At 41.1% G+C, this 23977-nt stretch overlaps 1 protein-coding gene across 1 annotated transcript in view; it reads right to left on the reverse strand.

Annotated features, from left to right (window-relative positions):
* Positions 1-3621: 3621 nt before the first annotated feature.
* The window catches only part of kcnh8 (potassium voltage-gated channel, subfamily H (eag-related), member 8), a 46674-nt gene continuing 26318 nt past the window's right edge, over positions 3622-23977 (reverse strand). The window contains exons 8-16 of the mRNA XM_046416869.1: positions 23511-23720; positions 21530-21729; positions 19279-19528; positions 14435-14649; positions 13280-13318; positions 11865-12142; positions 10977-11092; positions 10620-10699; positions 3622-5817 (exon numbers count right to left, since the gene is read on the reverse strand). Coding sequence (XP_046272825.1) covers positions 5242-5817; positions 10620-10699; positions 10977-11092; positions 11865-12142; positions 13280-13318; positions 14435-14649; positions 19279-19528; positions 21530-21729; positions 23511-23720 — 1964 coding nt within the window. The 3' untranslated portion in view covers positions 3622-5241. The remainder of the gene's footprint in view (positions 5818-10619; positions 10700-10976; positions 11093-11864; positions 12143-13279; positions 13319-14434; positions 14650-19278; positions 19529-21529; positions 21730-23510; positions 23721-23977) is intronic.

Raw genomic sequence — 23977 nt, forward strand, 5'->3', positions numbered from 1 at the left:
ACTGAGCACAGATTTAGTTCACTAAAATGTGACAAAAACTTGCCTTGCAGCAGCAATTAAGATCAGAGACAAAAAATGGCTTCCGTCTCATTTGGAAGGTTCCTGGTGACAAGGGCAACCTTTAAATTCTGGATTAGTGTTTTAATGATACCTTATTTGTGTAACACGCCAGATACTTGAAAACAAGTCTTTTAAGTCAAGGAACATGTTTAAAAAAAATTAACGCAGAATAAAAAAAAAATAAATAAAAATCACAACTTTAGCTTGCTTTTTTGCACACATCACATTAATAAGTGGATCGAGTTCTTATTCATTTGGAGTCATGTTGCTGACCAACTGTCAAAGTCCAAAATACAGTCTCTTGCAGCTCTGTTTTTGTTCTCCACCGCTTAACTCCTGGGGGGAAATCTCTGGCTCTTTAGTTGCTAAATGCTCCACTCTGTTTACCCATTAGTCATCACCTATGTGTCTGCTATTTGGTGCTGAGCAGGTTATGTACAGCAGGTATTTATGGCTTAGAGAGCTTTAGAAGGGAGTAAAAACAGGAAACGTTGGGGCCAGACAGCTAAACAATGAGCTCAATCAAACAAAAATGAAAAAAATAAAATAATCAAAACCTGCTAAAAAAGCTCCATAAAGCCAGAGTTGCAGATTCAGGTGACAGTTCTCTTTAGGTTCATGATGATGAGCAGCACCTTTCGCAATGTCATTTGATGCATTATTGTAAAAATATTTATTATCATTGCTTCAAGTAACTATTTTTTACCCAAGTTCAAAGAGGTATAAACCCTCTCCTCCTGCCCCTCCCAATCCTCGTCTCTCTCATTTCACTTGGTTCTTTGTTTGTTGTCCAATGTGCATCAGCCACAGAAACTGAACACCCTCCTGGACAAACATTTATATATACAAAATTATTAAATTCAAATAAAAAACACACCACCACACATTAGAATGGAAAGGTACATCGTGCACGGCTGTCTAACAGCATTCAGCGTCTGCTTTTTAGACAAATGCCTTCTGTCTTCTTCTATTAAAATGTGAGCATTTTAGTCCAGACCTCTCGACAGGCACCCTTACATCACTCTTACATCAACACAATGGAGGACAACTATTTAGCAAGAGCTCTACATGGTGATGATCCTCCTATCTGCTGCTTTAAAATGCCAGACTACTCTCTGGCAGGTGAGCAACAAAAGAGGTGATTTAGCAGCCATTTCAGTATCCTCGTTTGATGGGCATAGCCAGACCTACACTGCTAAGAGAAGAAACCGCCATTAATCTCCAGTTCTGACATGCGCATTGTTTTACCACTCCTCCTCCCAGCACCACCAACACTTGTACAATAGCACCCAGGGGAGCAGCTCAGACTCATTTATCAAACATACAAGATGTCCTGCAAGCGTCAGCGCCCCCTCCCTCACTGCTTTACACCAATGCAAATATGTTTGGATGTGCAACAGTGGCTGCTGTCTCCCTCAGAGTGGAACAGATAAATGTTAAGCTCTTGTGTGGAGAGCATCCTCCATATTGCACATGTATATGTATGTGCAGGCACAGACACTTGGTATATTTTGAAATACGCATAAGAACCACACACATTCAAGTCAGACCGCACATATTCAAACACAAACATAACGTGTCCTTGGTTCAGCCCAAAGCTCAGCCTCTTTTCTTTAGCAGGCAGCCTATCAGATCTTGGTAAGGGCTGAATGAAAGCATCACACCACAGCTGGCAGATTTCAACATATCTCCATTCTGTCTGTGGATATAAAAGAACAGGAATGGACAGATTTTTGTTACCTGAGAGATAATTTCTTACCTCCTGTGATGGTGTTTTTCAGTACTCAAATCTGGGGCGAGGGACAAGTGAGGAGGCTCTTTTCACTGGAATAAAGTGCTCATTTGAATGGAAGAGTATGTGTGTGTGTATATGTGTGTGCGCTTGTGCACGTGCGCGTACGTTTGTGCGTGTGTGTGTTCATGCTCACACAGCATTTCACTGAATGTTCAGATGAAAAGAGTGGACAGGGATGAATAGTTGGTGTATTTGGGTCAGGGCCATCATTAAACAATGTGAAAAGAGTAAATGTAACAGACATACAACAACAGATGAGATGTGACATGCAGAGCTAAGTGTGTGTTAAGTGTAAAGATGAATGCTCATACATCATTAGTCCTTGTCCCACCTCTGTGAACAATCCCTTTCTCCTTTTGGCATTTGTGTTGCACTTTCCCCTACTTCTATCTCTACTCTATCATTCTCACCATCTTTCAGAGTCAGTCCCTTATTTAATCAAAAATCATAAATGCTGGGAAAGAGGAAAGTATGGGTGCAAAGGAGGAAAGCAGATGGGCCTCAGTTTGCTAATGACAGATTGTGGGAAGCAGTGAATAAAAGATGAGTTCGCTAGCAGGTGGATAAAACGATGCATAAACAGCCAGGATGGGATTGTCTGTACGCCATTAAATATGGATGGATCTCAAGACCCCAGGCTAAATAACAGCATTCCCACAGATGTGCTGGAGGTGCTGCTAAATACACAAATAAACATCCATAGCGCAAACACCCCCACCCACCCACCTGCAAATTCCCTCTCTGTAAAATACACAAGAAACGATCAAAGCAGGCAATATTTTGACCACATGTATCTTTATTTTCACTCACTCTGTTGCCCTGTCTGAAATGTGTTATGCATACATTCATAAACACACACACACCCATAAAGCATATCTCACCTGCATCCCTGCTGAACACGTGTTCGCTTCCTAACACAGACAAACACATGCACGCACGCGAGTGCACACACACACACACACACACACACACACACACACACACACACACACACACACACACACACACACACACACAGTGGAGTGCACCTCACCAGGTTAGAGCAGCTGGACCTATGACAGATGTGTCAATGTGATCCACAGCACGCATACTTACTCAGTTTTCACCCCCCGCCTACGTCACCAGTGGGACATGACGATTGCTATGCTTTCACCTCAGATGAACCGTGACAGCAGCTTATGACACACACACACACACATGCATGCCCAAAACAAATACACACTACTCTTATAAACAGAGTGTAGACAAGCAACAGTTTTGCAATGAGAAAAGAAATGAGAAAAACTGCAAATACATAGCATGAATAAATATTTGTGTACAGTGTTAACCAATAAGGTGTGGAACAAGCTGATAAGATAGATCTTCACAGCTCGCATGAACCACATGACAAACTATATTTTGCACATTAACCATAATTTCTAACTGGTTTAACCATAATCCAAGGACATTATTAATTACATACATAAATTATTTGAATATCAGCAAAACAACAAAAACTTTAAAATTCATTGTCTACTGGAAAAATGGACTTTGAACCAACTTGTCATTCCTTTTTGTTCTAACCATACTCATCAAGAGGTAAAGTGACCAAAATTAAAGCTTTTAATAGCCATTTACCAATGTATTATACATATGTGTTGTAAAGAATACTTATTTTGGGAAAGAGAAAAGGTGGATTTCCTGTGCAAGATAACCTCTAATACTTTTTGCCACCATTAAAAACAACAAGCCAGGAGATAACAGTCATATTTGTCGTTTATTAGCATAACAGTTGTTTTTATTGTATCTAATAAATATCAAAATGTTATGGGAAAAAAGACGTTTAATTACAGTACATTCCATTTGCAGAGAAGCAGAGTCAAACCTACATAAATTCAAAGAGAATCGTAGATTTGTTGGGACAAGCGCTAGGACCTTTTTTCTGTTTAAAGATTGCATTGGCTGGTACCAGCAAACAGCACTACCATGACCTCATATACAGCAGTATCATTTAGTGCTATCCCACACTCTTGCATTCTTTGAGGTAAAAAAATACATCTTTAGTAATGATACATTCATAGAAATATAAAAGCGTCTTTATTTCCTTATTGTGCTTTTATGCAGGGATATTGCCTTCCCTCTGAACAGCTGAGAAAATGGATCTCAGAGCTGTTAACCCAGGGTAACGATCAGGAAAATGGCCCACATCGTGGATTGTGGACCAATTTAGTATTGGCGCTTTGCTCCGGGCCACTTCACAACAGGGGCAAATACCTTGTCCCTACCCAGTTGTTTAAACTGAGCCAACGTCCACTAAATATGCATCAGTAAATGCCAGGTTAAGCTATTAAAAGACTGAACCATTTTTTCTTTAAATAGATAGATAAATGGCAAGCTGGATTTCCACAGGGTGACATGCAGCATGTTAATGTGTGTCTACAGGCACTACTCAAAAGGCTCGGAAAGGCATGCAGAGAGCAAGAGAAAGAGAAAGAAGGAGGGAGAGAGACAGTGGTAGGTGTGTGGAGAGTAACACTGGAAACAAGAAACGGCGAGGGAGAAAGAGTCCCTGTGCTCACTGTGACAGACGACAGCAGGGGCTGTGCTGCCTGAGGCACAACATACCCCAACCCCACCTCCATAAAGAACTTCCTCCACCCTCCACCTCCCCTTCCCTGAGGGCTAGCGGTAAAGAGCACAATACATCCCATCTCTCTCCTCACACCATTCTGTGCTCCCAGTCTAACCAACCCCAACCAGCCACACACTGGTTCATGCAATCCAGGGCATCATGCATGGGTTGAGTGAGCAACGAAAGAAGGGTTAAAAGGAAGGAGGAAATGGTTGAGATATATAGGAGGTTGGGGGAAGGACATTAATGGCCTCCAAACCTCCCCTCCTCATCTCCAAAGCCCACCTCCACCACTCATGAGCCTTTTTTTTCCTCTAACCAGCCCAGCTGGCCTGAAACTAGCCATGAGCAAAAAAAAAGAAAAATAAATAAAGAAAAAAAAAAGAGAGGATTGAAAGTCCTCCCTCCTCCTACATATCCCCCTTGTCCTCCATTATGGCACAATCCAGCCTCAAGGTGGGGAGGGTAGTGGGTTGGGGTGTGAGCTGTTCCCCAGAGAGACCATACAGCTCCATGACTGACCCAAACCTTTATATCCTGTCTAACACTACATTTCTATAAGGTAAAGCTAACACACCTAAACCCTCTGTACTTGTTTTCATGCAACATTTTTTTTTTAAATTCGTGCCTTTAAAACAAAAAAAATCTGAATTGCATCCCTGCAAACATCATCCAATGGTATAGGGACCCCAGGTGGTCAGTTTGATCTTTAGTTCAGGAACATATCCCCCAAAAAATCCTGGATAAAGTCTAGAAAAGTTCAGATAGAGGGCTGCTACAAACCCTTGGTCTGGTTGTGACAGCCCCTCCCAAGTCCAGTTTGTGGAGAACACCCAGAGCTCTGATGAGGGTCCTCATCTCCCCCGTCTTGCAGGGGTGGACTGTGTACCCTTGACCTGATGGAGCCAGAAACCCCGTCTTTGTATTGGGATATCTCTGGTGAGCTGAGGGGTGAGGAAGTCGGGTGAATGATGGGTTGTAATTGAGAGGCAGATGCTGTGGGAGATAATGCTGAGCTGGGTATAGCAGAGTCCCCCAGCTGGAGGTCCTGGGGTCTGTGTGCGAGGGAATCCTTGTGGCATATCACGCCACATTGCTGGGATATAATGACGGGAGAAGAGGGCAATGACATGGGTGTGTTTGTCCAGAGGGAGGCAGTCTGAGAAGAGGATGGTGAAGGGTAAGACTGAGGAGGGTTTGAATGTGACAGGTATGTGTGGTGTCCTGGGGAGTAATGTGTTGGGCAAACTACTGTAGGTTGTGGCACTGGTGGCATTAAGGTCTCCATGAGTTGCACCATTCTCTTCATGACTTGTCCCAGGTCAGCCACTTCCCTTCCAAGGGCACTCACCTACAGACAACAAACAACATCAAACATCTTTAGTTTTCAATCTATGGCTGGCGTGGCATAAAATCCAATTCCATGCACTTAAAAATTAAAAGCATCTAAAGCTGTAGTAGTAGGAAAATAGTGGGAAAGAAGAAGATGATTTTTTGCTGGCAGTGATGTAGTGTGCCATTCTTGAACTGGATTTAGTCTGCCTATGTGGGAAAGATTCATAGGAAATGATGCGTGCATGTCTCGTCACACCATGTGAGAGCTGTTTTAAGTTGCTGTTAATGCAAACTGAACATTTTCCCCTGCCACTGCTTCATGTTCCAAGTGTTCAACAGGCAAAACAAGGGGAAGCCTTAATTACTTAGCATCCAAATGTGGTTCGCACTAAATACGATCATTCATCTTAAAAGCATCTATAAAAAAGACATGGAGATTACTGTGGATTAAATTGAATTTTTGCAAGGATTGGCAGTTCAATCTTCAAGAGTCCTTGTGCCCAAATGGATCCAGCTGCTCAGGTTAGAATATTGCATAGAAGGTAGCACATTATATAACACCAACAGGTATGAACGTACCAGCCCACTTGCCTTTCCTGTAACACAAAGCTTCCTAACACTCTGTTACCAAGGCTATGGTCTCTGTGCCTGTAACTCTCAGAGTGGAGTCACTGCCATAAGGTTATCTTTTCTGGTGTTGAAATGAAGACAGTCTTTCTAACAAACACTGACTATCTGGAACAACAAGCCTCAGGATATACAGTATATCATTATGAATTTGGTAGGTCAAGCATTTTGGATCAAAATATTTCTGCCTCCTGTCTGCCTTCTTGCATGTAACATTGTGCTGCTATAATTGGTCTGTACACTGATTCGGGTGGGTATGTGGGTGGTGGGGGTGCTGGTGATTAGTTGCTCTCTGCATGTGGCGTGTCCACAGAGGGCACAACCATGAAGCCCTGCCAACATGCCATCTGCTTCTGCCAGTCAAAGCACTCATGACCATTCATCAGGCCAATCATGCACATCAGTGCTGCTGGATGCACATCAGCCCTCAGCAGGACACACAACTCCAGGTGGGATCTGCTCCAGTCGCTGTGTAGATATGTCAAATGGTGATGGGGTGAATGCATGAGTATACTCATGACAGACCACATAAGGAGCTCCCTTGTCCTCTCTCAGTTACATGGACATACACTACAAAATGTGGTGCAAGTTTATTTCCTTACTTATCAGTTTATAGTCTGAATGTAACTGTATTTTTTTTTATTACATTTATGTAATAAAATGTATTGCGACTCTTTGATCAACATTGTTGATCTACCATACTAAGCCCTCGAAAATAGCTTTAACAGAGCAAAATATTCTCTCCCTCTATTTCCCAATTCTCCCATCTCTCTCCCACTCTAGAATGGATGATAAAAGCCTGGGTCTAAACTCTGGCTCTGACAAAAATAGAAAAAGCAGAGAGCGAAAGAACAGTTCAATCTGAAACGCTGTCAACATGATTCCAGTACTCCCACTTCAGAGCCAATTGTCTGTGGAGATGGTCAGACAAACCAGCAGCCATGGATGACCAGAACCCACTGCAACTACAGGTACATGTTCAGCCCAAACAAATCAGTAATCATATAATGGTAAGATTATAGTACTATAATATAGAAATAAAATAACCCACTACATCAAGCAACTGATGGAAATCCTCCTGATCTTAACTAGTTGATCATGCAATAAATAAATCCACTATGCCTTTCTTGGCATACTGTTTCCATTCTTTCATTCAATGCATACATACTTTAACTTTAGATAAATATGAAGGGTTATTTACATTCAGTTGCTTACATTTGTGTTTTATATGAATGCTTCAACAAAACCGGTTTCCACTTTGTATTCAATTTGAGAAATTATTTTCTTTATTAACATGCCTCAAGACCGCCCTAATCAATATTTTTCCGTGAACTATTCATATTTCATAATGTTCTGGTGTCTTGTCTCGTCTTGCCTCCCTCTGCTTATCCATGAACGAAAGAGTTGCTTCGCTGTGCCTTCGGGTTGAGGAATGGGTTATGACTGTTGTTTGTGCTTAAGCACCAAATGACAGTTCAGGGTACCCACCCTTTTTGTAGTCCCTGAGACCGTGTGTGTCCTGGGGTGGAATGGCCTGCCATTCAATTGCATTCCACAAGTGCACCTGGCACTAGGACACCCTAGGTCGCAGGTCGATGATCAACTTTGTAATATCTGCAGTATCTGTGACCGTGTGTTCAGCACACTCAGTTGAAGAGAGGAGCTGAGGCTAATAATGATGAGAAGCTGGCTTTTGTGACATTTATGAATCTGATAATTCAAAAGAAGAGCTGGAACCTGAGAATGAAAGAAGCTACGATGTGAACTCTGAATGTGATAACAGTCAAGATCTAAGTAGTGGTCCCAGTACTTAGTTATTTAATTGCCACACCACTATACTAATAGAGACATGCAAAGTGTATTCCTGGCCAAATTTTCAGTTTGGAAAGTAAGATTTATAAACAGCAAAAATATTTGTTGACATTTTTTGTATTGTTAACAGTACATCTTGAAAAGTGTCCAAGGAATATAGTTGTATTACAGGCATTTAAAGGTTAAAATCACAAGACTCCTAAGTCTAGTTCACTTAGGCTCTGTCCCTTCAGTGTTTTAGCATCCTTCAACTTACAGTTTATGGCCTGTGCCTTTACTGTTCTGGGTCACTCTCAGCCTTGAGTCCAGTCAGCTGGTAGGCTTTTTTTTTTTTTTTTTTAGCAAAAAAGCTGCTCTACTTTGCCTGGTCAGCAGAGAGAGAATAGGTTTGCTGCCAGCTGGTTGCTAAAATGCGAGAGGAGCATTTAGCAGGCTAAGGAATATTTTGGGTTGGTGGACACCTAAACAGGACACAATAGAGAATTAATACTGGACTGAGAAACACGCCACCATATAAATGCTCTTTAGGTGTGTAAATAGATAATATTTAAATGGTGTGTTTACAGCTAGTACTCTTCAAGTGGCCAAACAAAATAAAAAATAAATTAGTGCTGTCCTGTTTTATACCTGCTTACAGATTTTAGTATTTGATTTTGTTATTTACTGTTCATTTACTTAAGTAGGTCACTTCTGCTGTGCTTACGTATATACCCATGTCTGGCAAACAGTAGGAGTGGATCATGTTGTGTGTTTTTCACCTCGCCTTGCACAATTACTGTTATTGACTGTCTCCTGTATAGCTGTACGTTATGATTTCTGTGACACACTACAAAGGTCAAAACCCGTCAGTTGCAGCGATGTAGCATAAGGTTAAAGATTAAAGGCTAAAGGGTGGAGTAAGAGGTCACAGGGCAGAGACAGAGCTGGATTATTACTGTGTTCACGCAATTTATAGTTCATTAAAATGCTGCTAACCTTGCAGGGTTCAGATCAGAATCAGCATAGAAATCAACCTTGTCAGTTTTTTGTTTGTATTGGCCACGTCTCATGTGTACAGTTGCACTTAGTGCTTTTTTTATTCACAAGTACGTGAAGAGGTCTGATCCCTTGCTGTTGGGTTTTGAGTGAAAGAATGGGTAACCCTACAAGTGTGCAAGTGCATGTTGTTTGTGTTAATGTGGTCTTTGGTGAGTTTTTACAGTTGAGGTACAACAACAAAATCTATGATGGATCATGAGCTTATTTTCTTTGCACAAGATGAGGATGGGAATGAGCATAAGCTGACCACAGTAATTCTACTGAATTATAGTACTTGCATGTTACAGACTGAGCACTGAGCAAAAAGACTAATGCCAGCACAAATTAAAACAAGTTGCTTTTTCTTAGACACTAAACCCCTCTTTTGCAAATGAAAACATTTTGGAAGAACCCTGCATGTGCCACATAACATACAATGTCCTCAATTGTTATTCGTGTTTGTGTTTGTGTAGAGGGCAGACAGGGTTTAAGTCAACACCCCCTTTTCATCTCCTATGGTGATCTGTGTAGACGGATCCAAGCGAGGATTAACAACCTACAAGCCCACGCTGAGAGACTTCCTGTCAAACACCGGTAACCCACAGAGATGCAGAAAGGACAACAGGACCAATGTGTATAACTGTGAGGGCGCTGTGCCACTGCCTCTCACGCTCCCTTTTACATCCCTCTCTGGTTTGTATTTTGTTTCTTCCCAAGCTCTCTGGCTTTCCCCTTTTCCTCTCCATGTCCCCCTCTTCATGTCTGTGATTTTCTCTGTGCCTCTATCTGCTCATCCCAGGATACAGACTGAGGCTCAGCAGGAGGACGCAAACAATCTTCCTCACCTGCCAAATGTCTAATGTCAATTTAGCCACCTGCCAATCAGAACCATAGGATACAGCACGAGAAGCTGCATGTGTATGTGTGTGTGGGAATGGATTATTTCAGATCAGTCTATTAAGTCCTGGTGTAACAAAATAAACACAAAAAAACTCCACTTTAAGTCCTGAGCTTTAGCAGACCACAGTGGATGATTTATGGAAGGCTCATCGAAACATTTGAATATAGAGTTTAGATAGCTGACAAATATCCTTATTAACAGCCTCTACCTCCACATCATCTAGTCATTTCTACAATGACACATTCTTTGTGCTGCTTTATTTATTTTTCATCTTATGTATATTTTGAATTTTTTTATTAATCTTTTCACTTCGTTTTATCTCTAAATCCTTTTTGTGCCTGACACGCTGGTACAGCCATATGGCTTGTGCTTACCTCAACCCACCTGTCTGTGTCTCTCTCTCTCTCTCTCACACACACACACACACACACACACACACACACACACACTCACACCCGTACCTGCTGGTCAAGGTGTCGCAGTTGTCCTCTGGTTTCTTCTGCTTTAGCTGCTAGCTCTGCTGTGCTGATCTGTAGCATATCTGAGGCACAAATTAGCCAGTTACAAATCACTTCAAATGCTGCATAAGAACTACAAATTTACACCCAGCAGTTAAAACAACAAGGCGGCTAATGAATCCTGCAGGCATTGACAGAAAGTGCAAAATTACATTCATCATCATCATTACACAACATTGCTGCAGGGATTTGGATATGAACATTTTTCGATTCTTCAGGAAGAAGAAATTTTTCAGGACTGTAAATAGTGTTTGGTCATATTTGAGAGATAAATTGCTATGTAGTGTTAGATGGGAAGACCTGTGGCAGATGCTGAGGCACTGGTTGGTTCACTGACAGGACAACCTCGGCTGGTAGAGAAGGAGAAAGCCAGGGAACTCTCTGTCCCCTTACTGTCTTCAGTACCATCCACGATCCTGCAGAGAGACACAAGTGTGTGTGTGTGTATGTGTGTGTAGAACATATTACATGGCAGTACATATTGTTTGGTGTGTCAAGTCTTCTGTGCAGTTAGAGCTGGCGTCCACTTAGCTTAGCATAGAGACAGGAAACAGAGGGAAACTGTTAACGTGACTCTCAAAACAAAAACAAAATCTCCCTAATAACACTTGTAATGCTCACTAATTGACACATTATATCTCGACTGTTTGTTCCTTAGAAAACAGCCCAAAATGTAACAAATTATAGTTTGTGGTTTGACCAACTTAATCCCTGGTAATGTCTCCAGTCTGCATACAGTATTTTCATATCAAATTAGCTTTTTTCTCCTTTGATAAGTTAAAATAACTCCTTTTTAACTTGAAGGGTGTATTCTGGGAATCGATCCACATTTATCCAAAATCCCAGAATAACCCTACTGCACTTGACTGTTAGCTTGAGCGCTGTGGTAAGGACAACAGCATCTGGGTTTCTTTGTCATGCTGCCACTAGTGATCAATTAATGTGAGTGGTGGTTGTGTGGGTGGTGGCCCACAGTTTATCTTTGAATGGTCCACTTAAATGTGAAGTGTCTGATTTGAATCCCTCTATGGGCATTTTTTACAAGTTACTATATATCTTGTCAAATATGCCCAGCTCTAGTTTGTACCACATATACTGTGCTAAAGAAAGAAGACAGAAATAGACATAACACAGAGTCAAAGAGGCACAAGCCTACACATGCAGGAAATCAATAGCAATCAAATTCACCTGGGGCTGAGGTTGGAAGGGTCTAAAGTGGTGAGAGTAATTTCCTGGATCTTCCTCTGAGACCTCCTGGAGCTCTGTCCCATGGTCCTCTGACTGGGTTGACTCAGTGGAGACATCCCACCTGTGTTCCTGAGGTTCCCAGTCCGGTTCCGCTCTGACGACAGGGACACAGACATGGCCTCGTCTTCCTCCTCCTCTTCATCTTCCTCATGTTCCTCCTGTGCCTCGATGATGGGCGGATAGCCCTGAACCACTCGTCCGTTCCTTCTCACTCCAGACTGGAAATAAATTTTTTCAAAAATTGGAGAGGAGTCTTTGAGTGTAGCAACATGTGTCTGTCGCTAGTGATTTAAAAACATTTTGATATACAACCTTTGAGTGTGGATATTAGAAGAACTTTTGGAGATTGCATCACCACAAAAAAGCAGAGAGTTGATAAGCAATTAAAATCTATTTGTGCTGATTCAAATCATTTGAAGTGTCAGACTTGACCATGGAAGTTTTTTTTGTTGTATTCTGTGTCTTGTTTTTCTGCTGTCTTTGAAGATGCTGAAGCTGTGTTTGTACACTTAATACAATGATACTGAAATACACAGAGGTTTTTTCAACACATGCACTAATGACTTCAATCTGAAAGGACGATTCAGCTGAATGCATGAGGGACAAAGTCGAGCAAAAATCCCCAGATCAACATGAAACTGTGACCTGCAGAATAATGAAGGCAATGCTGGCGATCTCTGACATCACTCTTAATAAACACAGAGACCTGGGTCATCTTTTGTCAAGGGTCTGCATTTGTGCTAAATTGTGATTACGCTGATCAAACATAAGATGAGGATACAATCAGGTAATAACAGCAGTAAGTATTGATCAGTGGCCTATGACCCAACTCTCTCAGACCAAACCCAGCTTGAGGTTAATGGCTCCAACAGCCCAATTGATTTTTCTGTAACATATCTGACTACAGATTACTATATTTGTGTTATTTGTGCAGATTCTCAACATGCAAAGTGCAGCCCGACAGCACGTGGAACATTTTATCGCCCTCAGTTTTGGAGCAGCCATGATTTAATGTCTGCTAGCTCATTCTTTGCGGTATTGATCTTCCACCTCCCTCAACCTTCCTTTCAAAAAAAAGAATCATTAAGTCCAAAAGAGTGATTGACTCTATTATCAGTGTCGGAGGTCTTCAGTCGGGTCGCCCTGCAGACTACTCACAGGGATGGAAGAATTGATCTGCGGTTGAGCGTTAATTTTAGGTTCATTATTTTCTGTGTTGGGCTGATTAAACCGTTGTGGGTGTCAACAGATCTGCTGTGTGTGATCGACATCTTCTGAGTTAGTGGTACCTGTCTCGAACTGGGGCATTTTGCTTTTTAGACTATAGATCTTCCATCAGTGTTGTGGTGTGTTACCTGAGTATCTAGAGTTGTTGTAGGCAGTCTGACCTTAACCTGGAAGAGAGCCAGAGAGATAATGTACAGTAAATGAAGTGCAAGAAAGGTTATCAAGATGTGGCCTTTCTCTTCTCAGTTTTAAATTGCAGAGGAGCAACTTCACAATGCTCAGCAGTTTGATTTTTAAAAAAGTGAACACAAAGATATGATAAATGACTATATGACTTGCAGTGATCCAGGGTTCACCTGAATTCACCTGAACACAGCGATACTCTTGTTGTTATGCTCATATAAGGTGCAGTAAAATCCAGAAAGCGACCTCAGCCTCCCTGCCACAAACACATCCTCCATTCTGAGCCGCCTCCTCCCTCCTGCCTTCATTTTAACTCCACTCAGTCCTGAGATTTGGGCTGGCCTTCTACACATTAGTTTCAACTAAAAGCCCTGCGGCAAGTTGTGTGTGTGTATGTGTGTAAGTGGGCCAGTGGTGTTTGGGCTATAGAGACAGAAACACCTGACGGTAATTACAGCAGTAGAGCTGTAGGACTATTTTTTCCCTCTCTCTCTCTCTCTCTCTCTCTTCTTATTTTAAAGCTTCACGCCTGTCTCCACCCTCACCCTTAAGTCCATTTCACTCAGCTCATCACTCATTCTAACACAGCATTACAGTACCTTGATTCATTCTACAGAGAAATTGGGAAGAGTATATTAAGTACTTCTCATGCACCCCACTGCTGTGTGTTTTTTCTACTGCTCATTAATTTCTGGTCTTTTTACAATACAAAAAACAGAACAACAAACATATCAGGGAAAATCTTATTATAAAAAAAGGCATTTGATTTGTTTATTTCTTTGAGACACTCTTGCACATAATGACCACCTCATTTATGTTTTCATTTCCTCTTCTCTTTATATTAGCAGAAGTTTTTTGTCAGCTTCACAAGAGGACCTTATTAATATAAACTACAGTGATCATTGTTCTCTTGCAGCATGAAACATAATAACTTTTGGGCGTACTGGGACATGAAATTACTGTGAAAATAACTAATCGGGTCTTTTTAAGAAAATCTGTGTATTTCTAGGTGAAAACATGCAAAAACTAAAAACAATGAGCCTTAATTATAGTTCTGACACCCTGCAGAGACAGCATCAATACTTTCTGGTTGAACTTACGTGTGTCTCATGTCCCTCCCTCAAGTTGTATGTGAGGTCCTGCTGGATGTCCTGGACAAAGTGGTGTGAGTATTCAGGGTAGAGGTCCAACACCTCATACAGTCCCTTCAGGTTAATGCACTGCAGGTCACAGTAGGTCAGGGCTTTCACATCTGCATTGGTTTTTATCACTCGGTTATCTAAGGACAGGTTCGCTCCAATCAGGTCACCTTTACCTGCTCAGAGAGAGACATATTGTAGGTCAGAGTAAGGGTCACAACATAGTGTTTATTCTCTGGTAAAAAAGTGTTGAGGATGCACAATCTGCAACATGTGTCAGATCCTCCTTTTATCAAAGAGTTTCTGAGTGAGGAGTGTGTGATGGGTTGCCTGACCATCACCACAGGTGCAGTATTGTCCCTGGCCCTGTGCTCTGAAAAAGCACAAAATAAAATAAAATAAACTTTACCAGTTTCCAATAAGCCAACAACAAAAGTTAATAAGTCCTTTGCTATTATATATGACTTTAATAAAGAGTTCTTACAACTATCCACCAAGTTTGCAGCTGTAAATATTAATATGTTTTACAGCAATGGATGCTGCTTCAGATGTGCTGCAGTTGTTTCCATAAAGTTAAGTGGTGAAATGATCCATTAATGAACTAGATTGCTAAAAAGTTTCATGCTAGAGGAGGATAAATGCCATCCAAAGGGCCTAGCAACCCTAAATCTTTACTTTAAATTGATCTACGAAGCATTAATGAATGATATATTAGGCAAAAGAGCAACGTGCATTAAGCATTAGTTATCATCTGACCTCTATGACTGAAAGTTTGTTTTGATTCTTGACTTGAGTCTATTGGAAATGGGACCACTAGGAGACATAACTGAAGCAAACATAAGGAAATAAAAGCACTGAAACTGTCATTTCAGGCTACTGTAATTAAGGCTTTTGCTAACTGAGGCCAACTGTAACTTCTCCATCTGCTTTTTGCAGTTCTTTTCACGATACATTACAGTTAAAGAACAGCAAAGTAGCTGGAAATAAATAGAGCTGACAACACGTTTTATTATTTAATTTTAACACTTATGTAAGAAACACTGATTATTAAGAGTTATCTCACTCGCTAGACAATCATAAAATTAAAAGCACAACTGGTCATCTGAATGTGCTGATCACATAGCGTAAGTAAGACGTATTGTTGGACAGTCAGTCACATTAAATTCCACCTTGAAAACAAAATAAGAACAGCAGGGCTAAGTAAACAGTGAATGAACACAAAAAAACCCCACTGTTTACAGTCTGTGATCGTTATTTACAAAAAATAATGAGCCTGCTTTTAGGAAAATTTTCCTGAATGAAGTGGTGTTGACAGTTGTGTTCTGCTCTCTTGATACATACAGAATGAAGCTAAGTACCCTATTAGTGTTAATGCCCCTTAAGCAGTGATAAAATATTCATGATGGTCATTGTGAACTGTGAACGCTGCTCGATTACACCAAGGCTGATGGAGCAGCAGTCGTGACTCCCTCCCTCTCCTACTGTCTCTCAGTCCACTCCTTCTCACCTCTGTCATTGCTTCCTCCCCCTCCCTCCCTCCCTCCCTCCCTCCTGCGCTCTATTTCTAGATGTCTCATTCCTGCTTTGTCAAACCCCTTTGTTATTTCCCCATTTCTGTATTAATCTCCCTGTCCTCTCTGTTATTTTTTCCTTTCCTCTTTCCAGTCTCTTTTCTTTCTTCTCCCCTCTCTGTTCATTTTCTTTCCTCCCTTCCTGATCACCATTGCTTCTTTTTCTTCCATTTTTCTCCATGTTTTCCCTCTCTTACCGACTGCCTGTTTTCATTCTTTCCTTTGTTTTCTTTCCTCCTTACCAATTTCTCACTTTCTTCCTTCCTTCCTCCTTCCCCCTTTCCCTCTTACTTCTTTGTCTACTCTTTGCTATCTTCCTCTCCCTGACCCCCCCTCCCCCCAATTTCCTTTCCCCTCTTCCCTCCTTAACTTCTTTTATGTTCCCCCACTGGCACTTTTGCTTTCTTTTTTCCTTCTTATCTTCTGTTCCTGTTCCTGTTTCTCTTCCTTCCTGTTTCTATCCTTCCTCCTTTGGTCACTGTATTCGTTTGCTTTCCCCACCCTCTTATTTTCCATCTTTCTTCCTTCCTCCCTCTTTCACTCTCTCTATTTACCTCCTCTTTGCCTTCCCGTAGTCCTGCCCCCTGACTTTTGTTTCATTTGTGTCAGATACTCCAACCACCTTCTCATCCTTTCACTGTCTGTGTCTCATGTCTCTCAACGTGGCCTCTCTCACTCTCACCCACTCTCTATCATGTGGTACTGAGCTGTGGCTGTGGACTTGTAGCGTGACAAGGAAGAGGCGGCAGACACACATACACACACAAAAAAGAAAGAGAAAGCGAGAGCCAGTAAGACACTCAATGTCAGCCTGACCTTCTGCACAGTCAGCAGGTAAGCACAGAGACAATGCTCTCCTCCTGTCAAGCCTACACACACATATGCACAAGTCACCAGACACAAACACACATCACTCTGTACACTGGTAAACAATTCCACCCACTCCATAAACACACACACACACACACACACACAAAAAACTTTTTTTCAACAGAAATGCTTGCATGCAGGTGCTGAGATAACAGGTAGAAATAGTTTGTACACAAACACACACACACACAGACAAATGAAAATAAAGATCGAGATAAAAAATGTTAAGTACCACACCAACACAGTCAAAGTGATGGATGGAGGATTTCAGACTCGAATCTTTCTTTCAACCTTCACTGACTCACTTACAGATTTTCCGTATACACTTTCTTTCCACACACACACACACATTCCAGATTGGTCTATAACTCTGTGTCATGAAGGTCAGATAGCAAAAGCCATTAAGGTCACTCGGGACAAGAGGTTGTGTTGCACAGCAGCTGTGCACGGTGGGGAATACAGCTAGACGGGGGGCTGTTTGTGTCATATTTCAGATGCATTCTGCACCAAGTCACAGGGATGATATCTGTGGTTCACTACAGGCACCCTCATACTATTTGGGAGCACATGTTTTTGAAAGGGAAATTCTCCCCTGCTAAAATGCAGGTGCAAGACTGTGCAGGTGTATTGATGGAAGGTTGTGGTGGTGACAAGAGAGTTTTTCAGTAGAATTGGATTAGTTCCAAAAAGATGTTTCAGAGTAATAAGAAAAATAAGAAAATACTTATGCCAAAATAAGTTAATATGTCATTTCAAGGAATATTCAACAAAATAAAAACAAACAAACAAACAAACAAACAAATTGTGGTTTCACAGGGGGGGTTATGACTATTTACTGACTATTTATTATTTACTCGCCAGGTGCACAGCCAAGAAATAGAAATCAGCCAAATAAAGAAGCTATAACACTATATGTAAATTAACGAACTTTAGAGGTAAGGCAGACTCTGGACAGAGCCAGGCTAGCTGTGCTAAGATAACCAGTTGCCGGCTGTAGCTTAATGTTTATCACACAGGCACATAAGTAATATCAATCTTTTCATCCAACTCTTGGCAAGAAATTTTCTGGACCAAAGCTGCATCACAATACATACACGGATAATTATGGGGTACATATGACAGATGTTATTATTCAACCAAATGCAGTAAATCATGATAAAATAGAAAATATTTATCCATAATTAAAAAATTAACAAGCAGTCTTTTCTTTTATGCAACTTCATACATTCATCTATTTTTCCTTTCATTAGAACTTCACATAATGATTCCCACTGCATTAAAACCACAACACTTTCTGTAGAGAATGAAGACAAAAAAAAATCTTTTCTTAGTTTGAACTGAATTGCAGCTTTGGGAAATGTTTTGAAACCTTGCTCCTTCATTAACAAGAGGCCGATTTCTATTTTAGCTACATTTAATTTTTTTGTGGAATTGCTGATATTAGGGTTATCCCACCAATGAAATAAAATCTGTTGTGTTTTATGTTATTCTTATAGAATGCACAGAAGTCATTGCTGGCAGCTAATATTAGTTATAAGCTGCCTCCTCAGCAAATCAAACTTAATTTAACTCTGCAAGTAAAAAAGCATACAAATCTGGCCCTGGGTGCCGTGTAAAGACTGATTTCAACCAGACTTACATCATGGACTGGACAGCACTAAACTGGCCTATAGACCAGATGGAACTGAAATTACCTGACTCCAGTGAATTGGACTGATGAAATGGGCTGGATTGAACTGGATAACACAGATTAAACTGGACAGAACTAAATTACAGTGCTATAGAATAGACCATACTCAGGTGGATATCACAAGACTGCGGTGGCTTAACATATAAGGAACGGATCGTGGGTGGCGCTAAACGCACTGGTGATATGTAATATAGTGCAATCTGCAGTGAATGAATGTTTCTGTCTGTTTTGACATCTACATGTCCGCCATTCTCACCTTGACTGGACCAGCCAGTAATTACTACATCAAGTACAGTTTTGCAAAAATCTGAATCTGCCGGCCCCGTTTTGTGTTCACAGCTCCAGATAAGACCTTCTTTGGCTTGTCCTGCTATATTGGTGAAACAAAATGGCATCTAACTAGAGTTGATTTCACGACAGTTTAATAACAATAAACTCTGAGAATGAGCTGTAGCCTTTAGGATTCTGTAATGCTCCTATTTCTACACAATGGGCTCATTTACAGACTCAGCTTTATCACAATGAGCCGCACAGAGCTCTATTATGAGGCTTGCTGCTGGGAGTTTTGTCTTTGTAAAAATATAATGATGGCACAGAAGGATTCTTGCTCCATCTTGCTCCTCCACACCCCACCCTCCTCAAATCCCTTCCACCCCCTCCATGCTTTATCATACCTAGGATGGCCAGTACCATGCCATCTTTCAGCACCTCCATGGACCCCGAGCAGACAAAGAAGATGGCCTGGAGAGCGTCGCCTTGTCTGAGGAGGTACTCTCCAGGAGCGCAGAAGGAGGTCTTGATGTGCAGCGACAGGGAACGCAGGCAGCCGCGACTGGCAGAGGCAAACAGTGACAGCTCCAGGATCTCCTTGTTAAGGTGCATGGTGATGTCAGATCGCAGCTCGTCTGGGAAGTCCTTCAGCAGCTGTGAAGATGATGGGATGAGGAAAGGCAGAGAATGAGACAGAGGAGAAGGAGAAGGAGAAGTCAAGAAGGAGGAGAGGCATGACAGCTGTGAAAACACAACCATGCTGCAACTCAGTGATTACACTTCCAGCCTTGGTTGGCTATGATTTGGTTCCTAAGCTATTGCAACACAGTAAGCATCAGTGTCAAACCAAGTCAAGTTTATTTGCAGAGCCTAAAATCAATAGTGTAACTCTAATTGTTTTAAAATCTGCACAACACACAGCACTAATTTTTCTTAGGCAGCTGATTCACAAAAGAAAATGTCCTGCAAAACCTTTACAAGCCCCCCCCCACCAAGATATCTGGTTCTGACATCCACTTGGCAAATAAATAAAAATAATATGACTGTTTTTTTGGGATATGATGACTATGGAGTACATCTAAGAATAAGGCATTTTGAATGTATATCGTCACAATGTACACAGTTGATTCACACATAAAACAATTGGGAAAATCCCCTTTCACAGTTAAAAGTCAAAACACTGCATGCATCTATCTGTCTGTCTCCTTGTTAGGACAAAGATCTGGAGCTCACCGTCACATAAAGTCAATCAATGAGTCAGGCTGACTTTAATCAACAGGCCAATCTATAATTCATGTGTCTGGGATTCATCATCATCATCACTCCATCTAAGCTCTGGTCTGGGTTCTGACAGCTGTCTCACAGGCATTCACAACCTGGAGGGACAAGCCATTGCTATTGGCCTACTAACTGGATGCTTCTGTTTTTACGAAGAAAAACGTATTGCTTGACCTCTTTTTTCTCTTTGTGTTGTGTCTAAACTGTCCTCACATTTACTGCCCTCGTGGTCCCCATCGGTCTCCATTTTTTTAGTTTATGTCAATCTGTACTGTAAGTGTCAATTTCTGGCATTTAGAAGACTTTCCTGTCTGGCACAAAAAGGAAAGGCAAGGAAGTGTAACCATAACCTAAGCTCAGATCTTTTATGTCCTAAAAGGTTAGCTAGAGTGGAGAAAGAGAAAACAAAGTCGTGATTCTGAGAAAAAAACATGATTTTCTCATTGTTTCATAGCAGTTATGTTCTACAGCTCAAATAAATACACCTACACCTCCTCACAATCCTGCGGGCAGGTGCCACATTGCGTGGCTTTTTGTGAATGCATCCAAAGTACACTCTTCATCCTCTGTGCTGTTTGCCTCTCTGCTGTGTGTGTGTGCAGTTCAGCCCACCCTTGGTCAAACAGACACACAGACTGTTAGCTCTTTATGGCTTCAAGAGGAGAGAGATTGAAACAGTGATGTAACCTGGTCACTACATTCTTATAGAGTGTTGAACTCCCACCCCAGGACTGTTATTGGCCGAGGGCTCAGTATTATATGATATGGTATATATATATATATTATTACACATTTTAATTTTGTGGCAACATGGAGCTGACTGGACTGACTGAAACTAGCAGAAAGTATAATATTTCCCTCTGAAATGTTTTGACATAAGAGTTTACAGCAGCACAAACTGGAATTAAATACTCAAGTAAAACACAAATACCCCAAAAATGTATCTAATGTTTGAGGTAATACTCAAAGGATGTTTTCCACTACTACCTTACACTAAGTGTGATGTCCTGTTGTCCCATTTTCAAGAGTATTGACATGGTCCTGCAGTCCCCACACCTTTACGCACATTCCTTGTACTTAGGACACACAAACTATCTAGAAGTCTGCAAGGATTCAAACTCATGAAGGTAACAAAATATCCTGTCATCCACAAATGACCATGTAACACGCAGAAGTGATGCATTAATTTTTCATTCTTGTACTTTGTCCTCTCCTTGTCAGTCAGTGCTGAAGAAAACACCTCACTGTCACCTTGTAGTATGTGATCTTTCAGATGAATTATTGATCGCTGCAGTGCTGTCAAGTCAAAAACACAAATTAACTGAAAAAGGAGGATAAGGATTTGTGCCACTTGAAGTGCATATGTGCTTGTGGTACCTCGTTAGAATCAATACCGTTGTTGACCGACCAGGTTGTCTGAAAATACTCCAACATTCGCTGCTTGAGACTCTGTGGCAGATGATGGACACGTATGAAATCCTTGAGGTCTTTGGTTCTGGTGTGGTACTGGGACCAGCGTGAGTACATCCTCTGGATAATGGCTGTCACATTACCAAAGACCAGGGCATGCATCAGTGCTGCGGGTACAGCAAAGAGCCAGAGTAGAGGAAGGGATAAGGGAGACAGAGAAGAGATAATGGATCACGAGTATGAATGAATTAAAGTGAAAGGGATTGCCAAGAGTGGGAACCAAAACAGGAAAACCTTTTGGATGCCATTTTAATGGCAGAAGCTTGGTACAAGTAGCAAAACATTTTGTAAAGTCGACAGTGCCAAAGTGAATGAAGAGGACTAGCAGGGAAGTGCAGCACTACATTAATATTATGACTGAGACTTGCATCTGGACACCTGCCTGCTCAAACCAGGTCAATGGTGCAACGAGAGCAATGACAAATTGCAATCAGATTCTGTCTTGTTTTTAGACCATCACATTCTCACTGATGTCTACAAAATCCTACAGACTCCTGCTGATGTATTATGCTTGTGGTCTACATTACAAGTAGATACACACAAAAACAATTTTAACAAGCATAATGCATCCCATAATGGCAGAGACTAGATGACAAGAATAAACTTAAATTTTGTTTCTGGATTAATATAACTACTGCATTAATGTGTGTGCTGTTTTAAAGTGTTTAAAGATGTGTTAAAGTTGACTGAATTTTAAGTAAGCTTCGTGACATTGTGTTTTCCAACTAATCCAAGATGGTTTTTAAATAGTTTATTCTGCTTAACAAGTAGAAGAATTTGCTTACACAAAATCCTTCAGTTTATTAAGAAAACATTCAATTCAAATCACCAAATTTTTGAAATACATGATTTACACTGAACAGGATGTATATGACTGTAATTTAAGCAACTAAAGCTGTCAGATATAAATGAAAAGTATAATATTGGAGATGTAGTCAAGTAGAAGTATATTTGTACTTAAGTAAGGTAATTGAGTACTTTGTTACATTCCATTACCTTACTTGGATTAACAATAAACATTCTGTCCTGTAAATATTATTAAACATAATCTTAATTATTGCTGTTGATTTCTTGATCAAATAAATAGATGAGCCACCTGCCTAAATATTCTATTTACATTCATGTCTAGCAACCCTGCACCTTCCAGACAGAAACATCAGTGTCAGGACTGAGTGGAATCAGTTTGACTGGTATGACAGATACCTGTCATTTATATTCCCCTAGAAAATATATTCTGCTTATCTAATTCATTTTCCATCGGTGCTGCAGATGTGTCGCACACCTCTGGACACAAAAGTCTTTTTCAGACTTTTCATAAACTTCACTTCATATTCCAATGAGGCAGCGATCCGATTCCTTCCATAAATTCCCTGCCTTTGACCTGCGCTCTGCTGTAAATATGAGCAGGTGCTTTGTGTTAGTTTTCAGTTCACGTTAGCACACGAGGGATAATACGGGTATGTGTGGTGTGCATCTGTTGCAGCAACTGGCCCCAGGCATCCAGTGACATTTAACATTTAGCCAAAGCAGAGAGGGAAGGGTTCACAGGGACTACTCTATCATGGTGACCGCCCAAAAGAACAAACCTAGTGTTAGGATCAAGCTTAAACTGAATCAGACTGTCTTACAATAGTTTGTTTAATAGGTCTTATACTGCATTATATTATCCTGCATTATAATGAAACCGCATGTTTTTTGTTGTTGTTTTTCCACCGCAGCACCTCTGTTCACTTTAGCGGTCACTTTTCACTGAAGGCACAGTTTCTGAATACAGGCTGTGTGTGCATTTCTCCATGGATTGATTTTATATGTATTTTACAATCCTATATGCTGTAGCATGCCTGTGAAGACACACCAAAACAGACCGACGGTGAAGTGATAACCTTACCTCCGATAAGCATGACGCAGATAGAGAAGATCTTCTCTGTGTCTGTGTTGGCCGACACGTTGCCGAAGCCCACGCTGGTTAGACTGCTGAGGGTGAAGTAGAGTGAGGCGATGTAGACACTACGGATGGAGGGGCCGTTGCTAGTCCCGTTCACACCTCCTATGGCATAGTAGGGCGACTCCAGACGCTTCCCCAGCTCATGGAGCCATCCTGGTTTTTAAGATAGCATATCATGGCGATATTGATAGATAGAAGGAAAAATGTATTGTTAGAGGCAGCAACCAAGGCATGCTCATGGTCAAGAGACAAACCATGTCTATCCTGAGCAGTATCTGTTCAAAATGAGGCTTATTGCAAAACTTTGACCATTTTTCTACAAGTCTTTTTTTATCCTTAAAGGCCTAGTTGTTATTACTTCAAGTGCACCATGTGATAATCTATTTATGTTATTTTGAAAACAATGAGCT

The sequence above is a fragment of the Scatophagus argus genome, chromosome 17 (genome assembly GCF_020382885.2).
Source record: "Scatophagus argus isolate fScaArg1 chromosome 17, fScaArg1.pri, whole genome shotgun sequence".
In the NCBI taxonomy this organism is placed as follows: Eukaryota; Metazoa; Chordata; class Actinopteri; family Scatophagidae; genus Scatophagus; species Scatophagus argus.